This window comes from Camelina sativa, chromosome 19, assembly GCF_000633955.1.
Source record: "Camelina sativa cultivar DH55 chromosome 19, Cs, whole genome shotgun sequence".
Taxonomy (NCBI): Eukaryota; Viridiplantae; Streptophyta; class Magnoliopsida; order Brassicales; family Brassicaceae; genus Camelina; species Camelina sativa.
In genome coordinates, this window is record NC_025703.1 from 12,287,001 (window position 1) to 12,301,902 (window position 14,902).

At 37.8% G+C, this 14,902-nt stretch overlaps 2 protein-coding genes and 1 pseudogene across 2 annotated transcripts; all 3 read left to right on the forward strand.

The window, feature by feature from the left end:
• LOC104767745 (putative F-box protein At3g03730) lies at positions 4,478-5,965 on the forward strand. Its single transcript, XM_019240886.1, has 2 exons — positions 4,478-4,537; positions 4,844-5,965. Exons 1-2 carry the CDS (start codon positions 4,478-4,480, stop codon positions 5,963-5,965), a joined length of 1,182 nt encoding a protein of 393 aa, XP_019096431.1.
• Positions 6,932-7,694, forward strand: LOC104767746 (annotated as a pseudogene).
• Positions 8,027-9,418, forward strand: LOC104766131 (ubiquinol oxidase 1b, mitochondrial). Its single transcript, XM_010489957.1, has 4 exons — positions 8,027-8,328; positions 8,457-8,585; positions 8,665-9,153; positions 9,234-9,418. Exons 1-4 carry the CDS (start codon positions 8,053-8,055, stop codon positions 9,291-9,293), a joined length of 954 nt encoding a protein of 317 aa, XP_010488259.1. The 5' UTR covers positions 8,027-8,052; the 3' UTR covers positions 9,294-9,418.

Sequence of the window (14,902 nt, forward strand, 5' to 3'; positions counted from 1 at the left end):
TCTTTAACCAGCTTGCTTGTCTCTCCACCCAACATAGGAAATTCGGATTTTGTAAATTGACAGTCCGCGTATCTGGCCTTAAATAAATCTCCTGTAGTTGGCTCAAGATACTTAATAATTGTGGGAGACTCATATCCAACATATATTCCCATCCTCCTTTGAGGTCCCATCTTAGTTCTCTGTGGTGGAGCAATTGGTACATAAACGGCACACCCGAATGTTTTGAGATGGGATATGTCTGGCTCATGACCCGTTAATAGTTGGGATGGTGAATACTTATGTTCACTAGATGGCCTGATGCGTATAAGTTCTGTTGCATGTAAGACTGCGTGTCCCCAAGCCGACACAGGAAGCTTCAACCTCATTAGCAATGGTCGAGCAGTTGGTTGTATTCGTTTAATGAAGGATTCAGCTAATCCGTTTTGTGTATGGACATGTGCCACAGGATGTTCCACACTCACCCCCATGGACATACAATAATCATTAAACGCTTGCGATGTAAATTCACCAGCATTGTCTAGACGTATAGTCTTAAGTGGAAAATCTGGAAAGTGTGCCCTTAGTCTTATAATCTGAGCCAACAGCCTAGCAAATGCTAGGTTCCTTGTGGATAACAAGCAAACGTGTGACCATCTAGTTGATGCATCGATCATAACCATAAAATATCTAAACGTCCCACAAGGTGGGTGTATTGGTCCACATATATCACTTTGTATCCTTTCCAGAAAATTTAAAGTCTCTTTATTGACTTTTACTGGTGATGGTCGTATGATAAGTTTCCCTTGTGCACATGCTACACATGTGAGATTTTTAGGGATAACTTTTCTGTTTTTAAGAGTGTGCCCATTCGAACTCTTAATCAATTTACGCATCATGTTCGAACCCGGATGGCCAAGCCGGTCATGCCATAGAGTGAACTATTCATTGAACATTTTATTCTTTGCCAAGTTAGCTTCTATCATGTTAATCTTAGCATGGTATAAACCAGTGGCTAGTGCAGGTATAGTCTCTAGGACCTTCTTATGTCCATTCACAATTTCAGTAATGTATAGAAATTCTTTGCTTCCTTCACCCTTTGTTTCAACATGATAACCATTCAATCGAATGTCTTTAAAGCTCAATAAACTTCTCTTAGAGCTGGGTGAGTTAGTTCAATATGTGTGCCATTAGGTAATAATATGTGAGCTTGGCCGTAGCCTTCTATTAAGCTTGCTATACCCGCAATTGTACTAACATTGGCACTTTTCATTATGAGGTTTATGAAATATCTTTTGTCCTTCAATATTGTGTGGTTGGATCCATTGTCCACCACTAGTACACTCATATCCTCGGCCATTTATATAATGACAATAATTTTGTTTTAAACTTTAATAAAACAAGCAAATATATATTGAAATAAAATCATTGAATTTAAACCAAGATAATTATCCAATACATAATCCGAAATTAAAGCATAAAAGCATAGAAATTAAACCAAAGGCATAAGATAAAACTAGTTATCTTCTTTAAAACAATCGGAAGTCTCATAGGCTAGTGAATCATCATTCTCATGGTCGAAGTCATCTTCACCATCGAGATGCACATAGTTAGCTTCTGGATTCTTCTTCAAAATCTCTTGATATGCATCAATAAGGTGCTTAGGTGTTCTGCAATTCTTGGCCCAATGGTTAGACATACCACATCGGTGACAAACCGATTTAGCCTTAGATTGTGTTTTAAAGGACCCACGGCCCCTACCACCACGGCCACGGCCCCCACGGCCATAACCATCAAAACGGCTAGCTTGGTACTGTCCACGACCACCACGTCCTCTGCCACCACGGCCATGACCATAGTGTCTTTCTCTGTGGACATAGTTGGTCTCCTTGGGCTCTTTAGGCTCCTTAGGCTCTTTAGGATTTTGCTTTGCCATATCTACCTTGTGTGCTTCTGGTAATGGGGCTGTACCAGGAGGTCTCATAGCACTATTCATTAACAACAGCTCATTGTTCTGCTCAGCTAGTAGCAAACACGAGATTAGGTCCCCATAGGTTTTAAAACCCTTTTCACGATACTGTTGCTGAAGCTATGTTGTTAGTGCTGAAAGTAGACAATGTCTTCTCTAGCAGCTCTTTCTCGGTCACCTCAGTACCACACAACCTAAGGAGTGAGACAATCCTAAAAAGCTCTGAGTTATACTCATCCACGGATTTGTAGTCCTGGATCCTTAGGTTTTTCCAATCAAATTGAGCCTTTGGTAGGAGCACCGTTTGTTGGTGTCCGTATCTGCGTTTATGCTCTGTCCAAAGGTCAAGAGGATTCTCTATGGTGAGGTACTGATTCTTGAGACTCTCAGCAAGGTGATGGCGCATATGCATAATGGCCTTGTAATTCTGCTTATCACATGGTTCATAACCTTCCTCAATGCACTCAAATAAGTCCTTTGACTTCAGCATGATTTTAGTGTCCAATGCCCATTGCAGATAATTGTCTCCAAAAGCATTCAAGGCAGCATAGTCTAAGTTGTTTAGCCTTGCCATCTGCATAACACATAAATAGACAACTGATCATTAGCATGCGGTAATAAGAGACCGATCCATGCAATAAATATTAAACTTTAGGTCATGCGGTATTTGAGACCGAAACATGTCTTAAGCCATGCGGTATTTGAGACCGAAACATGTCTTGCCCTTTACTCATTATTTTCGGTTTTTGTATGCATGGAAAACAAACAAACCTAGATAGAAAACTAGCATGCAACAATTTCCTTTTTACCAGATAGAATTTCCTTTTCTTAAGTTTTCCTTTTTCCAATATTGTTCTAGGCGTTTAGATAATTACTTGAATAAATTTGAAGTTATCCTAATCTATGATTTAATCTTAAAACAATTCCGATTTTCAAGTTTTAGTTTTAGGAATTTAACAATAAATTTGAAGGACAATCGGATTCATCCTAGAACAAATCTATGTGTTCAAGTTTTATAGTTCATGCATCCGAAAATTTACATAGATAATTTATGCTACAATCGATTCAATGTTATTTCTATGTAAGGTTTGATTCTAACAACCCTAAAATAAGTCTATCCAATTCGATTTTAGGGTTCATGCATTTTGATTATATGCAGAAACAGTTTATGCAATAAACGATTCTATAATACCCTATACATGATCCGATTTTCATACTTATGATGCATGCAACAAACAATCAAGCAATAGTAACAATAAACAAACAATCCATGACAAGAAAATCCGATTTTTAGGGTCATAGGAATTATAGGTCTTAACCTTTTATTAGTTTGTGCAGTTGCAGGTTTTTAGTGATCAAAAGTTTTTAGATTCAAGTTCGATTATATGGTCCCATAAGTTTTGATTTTACCTTAACTCCAAAGGGTCTGACCGGTTTTGATCTGGGAGCTAAAGACCTCAGATATTCCTTGATCACGAACCACGAACCTCGAACAGAACTGCAAGCTGCTTTCCCATGAACAAATCTCGGACCGCTCCTTGTACCGCTCACGTCCCAGAACTGCGAACCACACACGTACCGGATCACGAACCTCAAACTGGTTTCGAATGGAACTTGAACACAAGCACATGTTTGCTTGTGAACACTAATAGATCTTCGAAACAGGAACTGGTTTCGAACAAAGGGGAGGAACGACGGCGGTTAAGGGTTTTGATGGAAGAAGAAAGGTGAACGGCGGCGGTTAGGGTTTTAGGGTTTTGACTCAGCTGGATCTTTAGAACAATCGTGCTGATAACGTGTTGTAAAACAAGTTGATTCAAAGTGTAGAATCTCTTCTTCTTATTATTAATGAATGACTTGAGATTACATATATATAGTGTAGAACTTAGTCCAAAACAGAATAGGAAATACATAATGCTAAACCGACCTAGTCTATGCTCATGGCCGATGGGCCTTTGCTTCTAGCCGATGTACTTCATGGGCCGTGATCGTCAATGGGCTTGGTTATGGAGTCCATCCTTAAGTGGTTTATAACATATCAGATTATTTCTCCAACTTGTGTTTCTTTCTGATTCTGGATTTCAAATTCAAAGCATGAAATGGTACCAAAAGCAAGATAAGTAGTAACTGTCTAACTGACACTTGCGTTTGTGAATTTTATAGATCTTGAATGATCCAAACAGTTAGTGTTTTGTCTAAGGTTAATTTCATGTCCTTTGATATATGGTTCCAGAATTGTGTTGCATATTAGACATGGATCAGTCTATCAATAGAGATCATATAGGGTTTAGACTTTTAATTCGACAAAATTCAACAATAAACAAATTGACCAAAGACCTTAGACAAACAAGTCTCTGTTTTGGAACAGAGAATCTGAAATGTAATTAAAAAAAAAAAAAAGAAAGAATTAACTCTGATTTAGTTTGGTTTAGTTTTTCATATATAGTTAATTTAGTTAATAACTCTGGTTTAGGAGGGCCTTTGTATTTTAATTTATATCATTAACTATTTTCCTACATATAAACCCTAAAAATGCCGCCAGAGAAGAAGGAGATGATCGGTTCCGACGGCGATACAAAGTGGTCGAGGCTTGTACCTGATCTGAGTACAATATACTCTCTCGAAGACGTACAAATAGTGAAGCCTGGTAAGAGAATCATCAAAGGTTATGCAGTTTCAGGGGTTGGACTTTCCATAGAGAGACTAGAAATATCTCTGGACCAATGGAACTCTTGCGTGGAAGCTTCTAAAACCCCAAAAAAGGGTAACAACAACTCGGCATGTGTGTCGTTTGAAGCCACCGTTGATGTTTCACAGACCAACGAGGTCATCACAGCCAAAGAGATCAAAGTTAGGGCAATAGTGAGAAAATGTGAACAACAATCAGATCAGTGGCAGACGCTTGTCCCGGACTTGATTCGATCGATCTTCAAACGCTTGAACTTTGTTGAGTTCCATCGAGCCAGGTCCATTTCTTTAGATTGGTACTCCACTGGTGAATTGTGCTACAGAGAACACCCAACTCCATGGATCATCCTCTTTTCAAACTACAGCCATATTTCATGTAAGTTGATTGATCCTCTTCAGTACAAGACATACGAGGTAAAAGATCTAGGGTTTGATTTCTATAGGAGTCGTTGTTTGGCTAATTGTGGTAGCTGGTTCTTGATGTTAGACCATAAAACTGATTTTTATATTTTCAATCTGTTTACTCGAGAGAGGATTCGTCTTCCGAGTCTGGAAGCTATGGATGGATCGCTGATGAGGTTTGAGAGGACCGGTGAGTATGACTTCATGGTCACCTTAGATTATAAAACTAAGTACGGACATTTTTCTTCGGGTCAAATCAGAAAAGTTAGCATAAAGAATGCAGTTTTGTGGGTAGATGAAGTGAGCAAAGATTACTTAGTTGTGTGGAATCTCGAATGCTTTATAGCATATCACAAGAAAAGTTATCGTAACAATAGTTGGAAAGTGCTACAACCTTTAGACATGCAAGGTTGCGTCGATATGGTGTTCAAAGAAAGCAAGCTTTACGTTCTTTGTCTAAGTCGAGCAATCACTGTTTATGAGTTTCGTGGTGGTGCTTCTCCAAATGAATGTGCAAGTTTTAGTTCTCCGGATTTTCAGAAAGATCATGACTATAGTCTTGTTGTGACTATGTCGGGAGAGGTTTTGATGGTCGCGAGGAAGATATGCAAATTCGATATCCACAAGATGGATCCAAATTCGTTAAAGTGGATTAAAATAGATTCTATTGGGAATGAAGCGTTGTTTTTGGATCAAGGAACAACCGTTGAAGCTAAAGATGGAGTGAAAACAAATTGCGTATATTTTAGTAATGATCAGCTTCATAGATACAATGAGATTGGTCTATGCTATGGAACTAATAACTGCGTCTACGATATTGAAGTCGAGAGTGTTGTCCAATCGTTTCAGCATTTTGCAGATATATCGCTAATACCTTTCAAGGATGCTCGTTGGTTTTTCCCAACTTTTGGTGGCAAATTTTTGCGTTAAAAGCTTTCAAGTTTTGTGTTTTGCTATTGGTTTTTTTTCTCTCTCTTACATTTAGACAGTTTTTTTAATATATATTTTAGTGTTTGAAATTAATCTCTGGGAATTTTCATCAGATTACTTTTTGGGGTTAAAAATATATATTTAGAGTCTGATAGATGTTGAATGATACGAACAATTTAGTGTTTGTCTTAGGTTTAGTTACAGATCTTGTTGTACACGGATACTTGGGGTATGACACGGTCTCTCATTAGATACACATCAAAGAAACTATAACGACCACATACATATTTTAAAACACGACTCTGTTTTGGAACAGGAGAAGTTTTTTGGACAAAATGTTTTTAGTCTAATCAATCAAAACGTTTTTGCATAGGTCGATTCGATCAAAAGGTAGAAACACTATTTGAGATTGATTACTATTCTAGATCGTTAGATTGATTACAAACACTATTTGAGATTGATTACTATTCTAGATCGTTAGATTGATTACAAACACTATTTGAGATTGATTACTATTCTAGATCGTTAGATTGATTACAAACACTATTTGAGATTGATTACTATTCTAGATCGTTAGATTGATTACAAATACTATTTGTATATCCCTTTAGATGATTCGAAACTAAAATCTTTACTCTTAAATTGGTGTTAAAAAAAAAACAAGTTAAAAGAAACGAATGATTGAATTTGGTAGATAAAAAACTTGAATTATATTATGGTATTTTTGTTAATTTACATAATTTAATATGGTAGTTAAGGGTGTTTTATTTTGTAAATTCCGTAATTAACCTAGTTATATTCAATTCTCTCGATCAAGAAAAACTATTCCTTCTTTGCCTTTTTACATTTTGAAGAAAATTAAGTAAAATTTGTAAATCATGTTTTGTTATATAAGATAAGATTGGTTATTAAACAAAGAGTAGAAAACAAAATAAAGCCCTAATTTTCTTCGTTTCGATCATATATATGGTGAGGTCTTACCTTCCCCGGAATTTGGTAGAAGAAATACTCTCTAGGGTTCCGGCCACATCTCTGAAACGATTACGATCTACATGCAAACGATGGAACACTTTATTCAGAAAAACCAAGATTCACCCAGAGCCACTTTCGAAAAGATCCAAAGGAGTCTATGGTTCTCATGTTGAAGGAGCAAAGGGTTGTCCAGTGAGCGTCAATCTCAACGTCAATGTTGCTCCTCCGTTTATAGAGTTTCAAGGTGCAGAACTACTTGGCCTAAAAGATTCTGAACCTAATATTGGACTGGTCAAGATATCCGAAGTTTTTCACTGTGATGGTTTGTTGTTATGCACCACCTATGTTTACAATAGATTTCATGGTTTGGAATCCGTGCTTAGGGGAAACCAGATGGATGCAACGCAAAACTGGTAACCAGAAATACTCTAGCTTTGCTCTAGGATACGAAAACAAAAAATCTTGTCGTCGTCGTAGCTACAAAATCTTGAGGTGTTGGCAGTCCCGTCTCAAATAAATGTTAGACCCTAGATGAACTGAATTTTTTTGGACCCTTTACACAAGAAATAATTTTCATAGTTACGATTACAAACTAAATTACCGACCTTTAGGGTTTGAAATCTATGACTTTAGCTCCGATTCATGGAAGGTTCTTGATGACGTCGCTCATGACCGCTTCCCAACAGCAAATGGCGTGTCTTTGAAGGATAACACTTACTGGGATGGTTTTGATAAAAACGAAAACACTAGTGTTTGAAACACGTGCAGACCCTACTACACAAACATAACATGTCTCTGTTTTGGAACAGAGGATTTTTTCAACTTTTTTTTATTTATTTTTATAATCTAATTTCACAAGAATATTACTACAAGTTATAATTTTTCGTGTTTCATTTTTGTTTTGCACAATAACGTTGGTTGCGGACTGGCCTTTGTCTTCGTTTCGTGTGCTACAAGTCTTTTAGTCAAATCGTAGACGATTTTTTCGTTTTGTATACAATGATGCTAGAGTTCCGTAATTGCTATAAATAGATAGCCGTTGAGGAGTTACAAAATGCAAAAAAAAAAAAAATTAAAAAGATAAGAAAAAACACTTTCATCTTCCATCTGCACAAATGATGATGAGTCGCTATGGAGCCAAGGTAAAGGCAAATGCTGTGACTCACACCCATCTTTTGAAGCCTAGAGTTGCTCTGGCGGCGATGGGTGGCGTGAGAGATCTCAGCAAGATGACATTTGAGAAGAAGAAAACGACGGAGGAGAAAGGATCTAGCGGTGGCAAGGATGATCAAGGTAACAAAGGGGAGCAATTAATCGTTAGTTATTGGGGCGTGAAGCCGATGAAGATCACCAAAGAAGATGGAACTGAATGGAAATGGAGTTGCTTCCGGGTACGTACGTTACATATTAGTAATATGATATTACTATATTATGTTTCTTGTTGTTACTCGCTTGTTCGATTAATATGTGCATTTGTGTTTATGGTTTGAATTTTGTTGTTGTCTTGGAATAATGGTAGCCATGGGACACTTATAAATCAGATCTTACGATAGATTTGAAGAAGCATCATGTTCCATCGACGTTACTAGACAAATTAGCTTATTGGACTGTTAAATCTCTTCGATGGCCTACTGATCTCTTCTTCCAGGTATAGAGTCATACGACTTGTATGATTTTTATACATCGTTTCAAAAGCTTTGTATGTTTTGGACTAATTTTAATGGCAGAGGCGGTACGGATGCCGAGCGATGATGCTAGAAACGGTAGCAGCGGTTCCAGGGATGGTTGGAGGGATGCTAGTCCACTGCAAATCGCTTAGGCGGTTTGAACAAAGTGGTGGTTGGATCAAAGCCCTACTCGAAGAAGCAGAGAACGAGAGGATGCACTTAATGACATTCATGGAAGTTGCGAAACCAAATTGGTACGAACGAGCTCTTGTGATCACCGTTCAAGGCGTTTTCTTCAACGCTTATTTCCTTGGATACCTAATCTCTCCCAAGTTTGCTCATCGTATGGTTGGATACCTTGAGGAAGAAGCAATCCACTCTTACACTGAATTTCTCAAGGAACTTGATAATGGTAACATTGAAAACGTCCCTGCACCGGCTATTGCAATTGATTACTGGAGGCTTGAAGCGGACGCGACGCTCCGTGATGTTGTAATGGTGGTCCGTGCTGATGAGGCCCATCACCGTGACGTTAACCACTATGCATCCGTAAGTTGTGTGTGTGTGTGTCATGTATATATATTTGGAAGATCGTAAATTGTTTTAATGGGTTGTATAATAAAATGCAGGATATTCACTACCAAGGTCGTGAGCTGAAAGAAGCTCCAGCTCCTATCGGATATCATTGAATCTAAGAGCTTCTCCAACTATGTTTTGTCGCTTTGACGCTCTATTATTATTACTGTCAACTTTTGTTTTCTTTGTTCCTAAATGGGCTTTTATAATGGTCTTAGTTAAAACCTTAAAATTTAGTGTTGGGGAAAGAGTAATAACTAATAAGGATTGTGTTGGAAAGTGCTCAAACATGGTTCCAAATTTTTTTCAAAATCATAAGTAAAAAGAAAGAATCATTGCCAATTCCATTTCTTGTAGTACTAAATATTGTAATGGATATTGAATACTCTGACCCATATTAGTCGGTTTGATTTGCTTTGGTAAACGGTTATTTTGGTTACTATAATTTATGCCGGATGAAATCATTATTTTGGTATTATGTTCAATCTTCTTCAAACAATGTGCACTTTTTCTAACTATGCTAAACTAAAAGTAAAACACTCTCCCAAACGCTAAACCCACTTTTTAAACGGCAATTGACAAAAACAGCACTATTTTAAGTTTTTCTTCCACGATTAGTAGATGTTTTGAAATGTTCCAAAACTAGCACAAAATTATATTTTATTAAAAAATATTAATAAAACTAAAACAGTGTCGAAGTCATGATCGTGACATTGCAACCACCATCTGTTCTCTCTCACTCTTCCTTCTCTCCGATTCCAAATCTAACTGATGATGAAGTTGAAGTCAATGATTGACACATAGCAGAGGAGCCCAAGCATCGATAATGTTCAATTTGGATGGATTTAATTCCTGTAAAAGTTGCATAATCGATGGGAGAGGAGAAGAGGAAGTTTGGTTTTTCGGTGCTAGGTCTTTTCCTTTCTATTCTCTACACTTTTGTTTGATGTGAGCCTTGGTTTTAGAGCTTTCTCTAGTGGTAGTTCTGATGTTAGTGATGGTGAAATTGAATCTGAAGATTATAATGATGTTATTGATGAAATTGGAGTCACTGGTGTTGAATTGAGTACTAATCCCGAGGAAGTAGATAACGATCTGATCAAAGTGGTTTTAGAACAGTTTCAACATACTCGGAAACCTGTAATTATGTTCTTTTGTTGGGCTGCAAAGAAACCAGGGTTAGCTCATGATTCAAGAACCTGCAACTTTTATGTTGTATTATCTGTTGGGCTGCATAGAAATTCCATGATGAGTATGGTAGCAAAGACTAGACAGTTTGAGGGGTTTGGTTCTTGAAGAGATGGGTACGTAAGGTCTATTGTCTTTAGATACAATTTTGTGAAATGTTTAAGCCACAGTTTGTAAAACGTTACTAGCAAAATATATGAAATGACTTAAAAGTTATCATTTTTTTTATATGTTTGGTCATAGCTAAATGTCTAGGATCTATTTTAAACCATGTAACTCTTGTTCTATTTTGTTTTTTCTTGTGAAGAAATTTATTGAATTACCGAGAGAAAAGGAACACATGAGGCTACAATTGCTTACTTGAGGACTTGTGTTGCTCCTTGTGCTTTGATGCTTACTTGGTACTGGAAAATTCCATCCTTTCTTATTATATTGTCTCTTTATTTTTGTACCCTAATCTTATGTTTTCTTAGATTCATGATCTCTTTGTTATTATATTATACTTTTTTCTGGGATGGTCTTACACATATTGTTGTTTGTTAATATGTTCTGCTCTTTTTTAGTTTTCACGTATGCTCTAAGATATATAGGTTATTACTTCCATCTTATGAAAATTCAGGAAGGATTGAACGAAATTCAAGAAAGTTTCCTTGAACTTCAGGATGACCTTCATAAAAAGTTTAGGGAGAATTGGAGCTGCAATAACACTCATAATCAAAGATGAACGGTGCTCATACAAGATTGAAGGCTTCAGTTGCCATATGAGATTGAAGTATTTACAGTTTGATTCTTTGTATTCACATGGTTTTTGTTTTAGCATTAGGATTTTGGTTATGAAAGATAGTTTGGATGGTTTCCATCACAAGACTTGTTTTAAAACATATTCAGGAAGGTTTTGTATTAATTATCTCGATATTTTGGTAGATAGCTATGTTTTCATCGGTAAACATATAAGAAGGATTTGAATGTACACATTCAAGAAGGATTATCATATATTTATGAATGATTTCTTGAATTTCAGGAAGACCGTCATGAAAAGAAAAAAAGAGCATTAGGAAGGAGTCATTGACGTTTAGGAAGAACTCCTTGAAATTTAGGAAGAAGTCATTGACATTTAAGAAGATTTTCCTAAAACATCATGTTGGATATTTCTATTTGCTACCTTTATTGTAAAACACCAATATGTGCACATAGTCAAATCATTATACCTCACTAATGAAGTAATATGTGATACAATAAAGCAAAAGACATAGAAAAAGATTTAAAAACACATTTTTAAAAAATTTAGGAAGGATTCCGTAGCTTTTAGGAAGGTGTTCTTGAATTTTAGGAAGACCTTCCATAATGACGAACTGAAACTTCCATTCAAGTGCACATTTTCCCATCTTCATCATCAACGTGAACAGCAAACAAGATTCTCTCACTGAAGCTCACCGTCGCTGAGTCCGTTTTCGTGGCCGTGGGAATTCGCGGGACTTAAACAACGGTGGCGGTGGATTTGTTGTATGCCAAAAATCAAGCTCATCGTCTTCATCAACACCACAATCAAATCGAAATCTATCGGTTCTTCCCTCCAAATCTAGTTTTCGTTGTGAAAACCCAAGCTCCAAACACATGCTCTTTCCTCAAAAACAGAGTTTGTGAATTCGTCGGAGATTTTGCCGATTTAGTACGACCCTAAGCTTCTTGTAAGACTGATTATTATTATTTTTTTCTCTTTTTGTCATTATTTAATATAATAATTAATTTTAGAAAAAATGTTAGTTTTGGAAAACTTGAGCGTGTGCTAACTTTGAAAGAAAAACCTAGAATAGTGCTAGTTTAGCATATTTCTCTTTTTAAAATAACAGTTTAGAGTTTTTTTTGTTTTTTTTGTTTTGACAAAATAAAGATGATATTGACGACAGGATGTCACTTAATCTTGTAGTTCAAAATCTTTATTTGTTTTTGTTTTGACAAAATAAAGACGATATTATACATGCTTCCTATTAAAAAAAACAAGAGGATTTAGTATATAATCTAATCATATAACATACATTAATCATCCAATACTGATTATTTGGACAAAAATATATTTGTTTCACAACGTTAGCCCTCAAATAAGTAAGAAGAGAAAGTATTTTTGAATCCTAAATTTTTTTATCCACTTTTTTAAAGAAAATTTTATTTAAAAAACCTTCTAATTGTAGCAACTACTTCTTCTTTTAACCTTCAAAATTTAAAACTCCTATAATAAACCACTAAAATGACAAATTTGCAACTTAAAACCTTGAAAATGGCTTTTTTATTCGTGGAAACACAAAATTATCAGAAAATGATTACATCAACGAAATAGTCCAACATATGCATAATATTTTTATAAATTCATATTAAAACTGAGAGAGCGGCGATGGCAAGGGCGATTCTAGGGTTTTGATTATCTGATGATCCGGGTGGTTTGTTTGGTCGAAGGATGTGGATTTCCATTGGTTTCCATCAACGGATCTGTTGGAGATTGGTTGGGTTGCTTTCGGAGTTTTTTCCTTTGGTGGATTCTTAGGGATCGAGTTTCGGGATATTGGGGATTTTTGGGCAAGCAAAAATTTCGGGACATTGATGAAGCGGATACCTGATTTGGAAGTCGGATTTGGGGATATTTAGTGTATATGGGTTTCTATAATTTGGTTCTCTTCAGAATGGGAGAGATTTATGAATCTTAATGGGTGGGATATGGTTTTTGGGGTTCTAAAGGAATCAAATGCTTTATTGGGAGACATCGTGCAAGATTTGCTGAGGATCGGCCTTCGGGATTGGGGGATGTCTGTCAGGGATTTGTATCTGGTTGGAATCAGATCATCTCTAATTGATCTCGCCTTCCTTTTTCGATTTCCTCTCTGGTCTCGATTTATTTATCATTTGGCTTTGGATTTATTGGGCGATATCGAGCAGGATTTGCTGAGGATCTGTCGTCAGGATTGGGAGATTACTGCCAGGGATTTGTCTTTGGTTAGAATCGGATCATCTCTAATCGATCTCGCTTTCCTATTTCGATTTCCTCTCTGGTCTCGACTTCATCCTTTTCGTTGTTCCATCCTTTTCGTTGTTCTTTGCGGGAAGTTCCTTTTGTGTTTCTTTGTTTGCGTTTGATTCGTCTTGTCATGGCTCAAAGTGGTCTTATGGGGAAGGGTTTGGCTGGTTTGTCGGAGGATGTCTCACGACCACGACGGAAGATCAAGGTTTCGTTTTTGATAATTCTGCTCGCATTGCGGGTTATTCTAATACGGTCATTGGGCGGTGCTTTAACCCTCAAGTCCAAGACATGAAGTCCTTGCTGATCATGATGTCGTGGATTTGGCAGGTGGAGGGCAGAGTTTCGGGTGCTGAGTTGGGTTCGGGGAAGTTCTAGTTTGATTTTGATGAGGAAGCTGACATTGTGGAGGTAATGAAGAAGGAGCCTTTTCATTTTGATTCCTAGATGGTTTCTCTGGTTCGCTGGACTCCAGTGGTGGATCCGGCTTATCCATCGTCTTTAAAGTTCTGGATTCGTGTCTCCGATGTGCCAATTCAGTTATGGGTGGAACCCACTTTCAGAGATATTGGTTCGGCTTTGGGGGTTGTGGAAGATGTGGATATTGACAGAGGGATGGTTCATGTTACGATTGATGGTCTTAAGCCTCTCTGTTTTGAGATGGATATCGAGTTTTTTAATGGAGAGGTGACGATCGTCAAACTTCATTATGAGCGTATGTACGGTTGGTGTAAGTCTTGCTTCAGTTTATGCCATGATGAAACCATTTGTCCAAGATTAGGACTTTCATCTTCAGGAGGGGGTCGGGTTGAGTCTGAGGTGAGTAGCGACCAGGGCTAAATGTTGAGTTACAAAGGGGTGGTTTAGGCAGACGCTAGAGGTGGAACTGGTTCCAATAAAGGGCGCCATCAGAATACCACTCACGGCTCTTCTAAACCTAGAGTGGATCAGGTGGCTGGTCCCTCCTATCGTGCCAAGAGGTCTTCACATTGGGAACTTCGCAGGACTCCCATGGCCATCAAGGGATGGCAAGGGGACAGGGACGTCATCGTGATGAGAGGGTCTGAGAGCCGGTCATTATGGAGATAGAGTCGCAGCGGGTGCCTACTCAACCGCAGAGGGTTGTCAGGAAGTCTTTGTTTCAGGATGAGAGTGTTGTTGGGGGTTCATTGGTCTCTCCTGCAGTGGAGGGGGAGGTCGTTGAGGAGGGCCAAATTATGGAAGTTTCGACTGAGTTGGTTGGGGGTGAAGGTGTGTTGTCGGGGTCCGGTGGTATGGTCACTGCTCCTGTTGCTGTTACGGGGTTATCAAATGTTGTCCCTCCGGTTGAAGTCAGGGGTCCGGAGGAGTCACGGTTGGATGTTACTGTGGTTCCCATCACAGCTTCCATAGTTGCTGGCGGAGCTGATGTGGTTTGCGGTGAGTCCATTCCAGGTCAGGGTTTGGAATCAATGATTTTATTGGATGTTGCGGGAGTCCAGGGAAGTGATTTGGGATCGGGAGGTTTTCAGGGGGACCTTGTGGGGG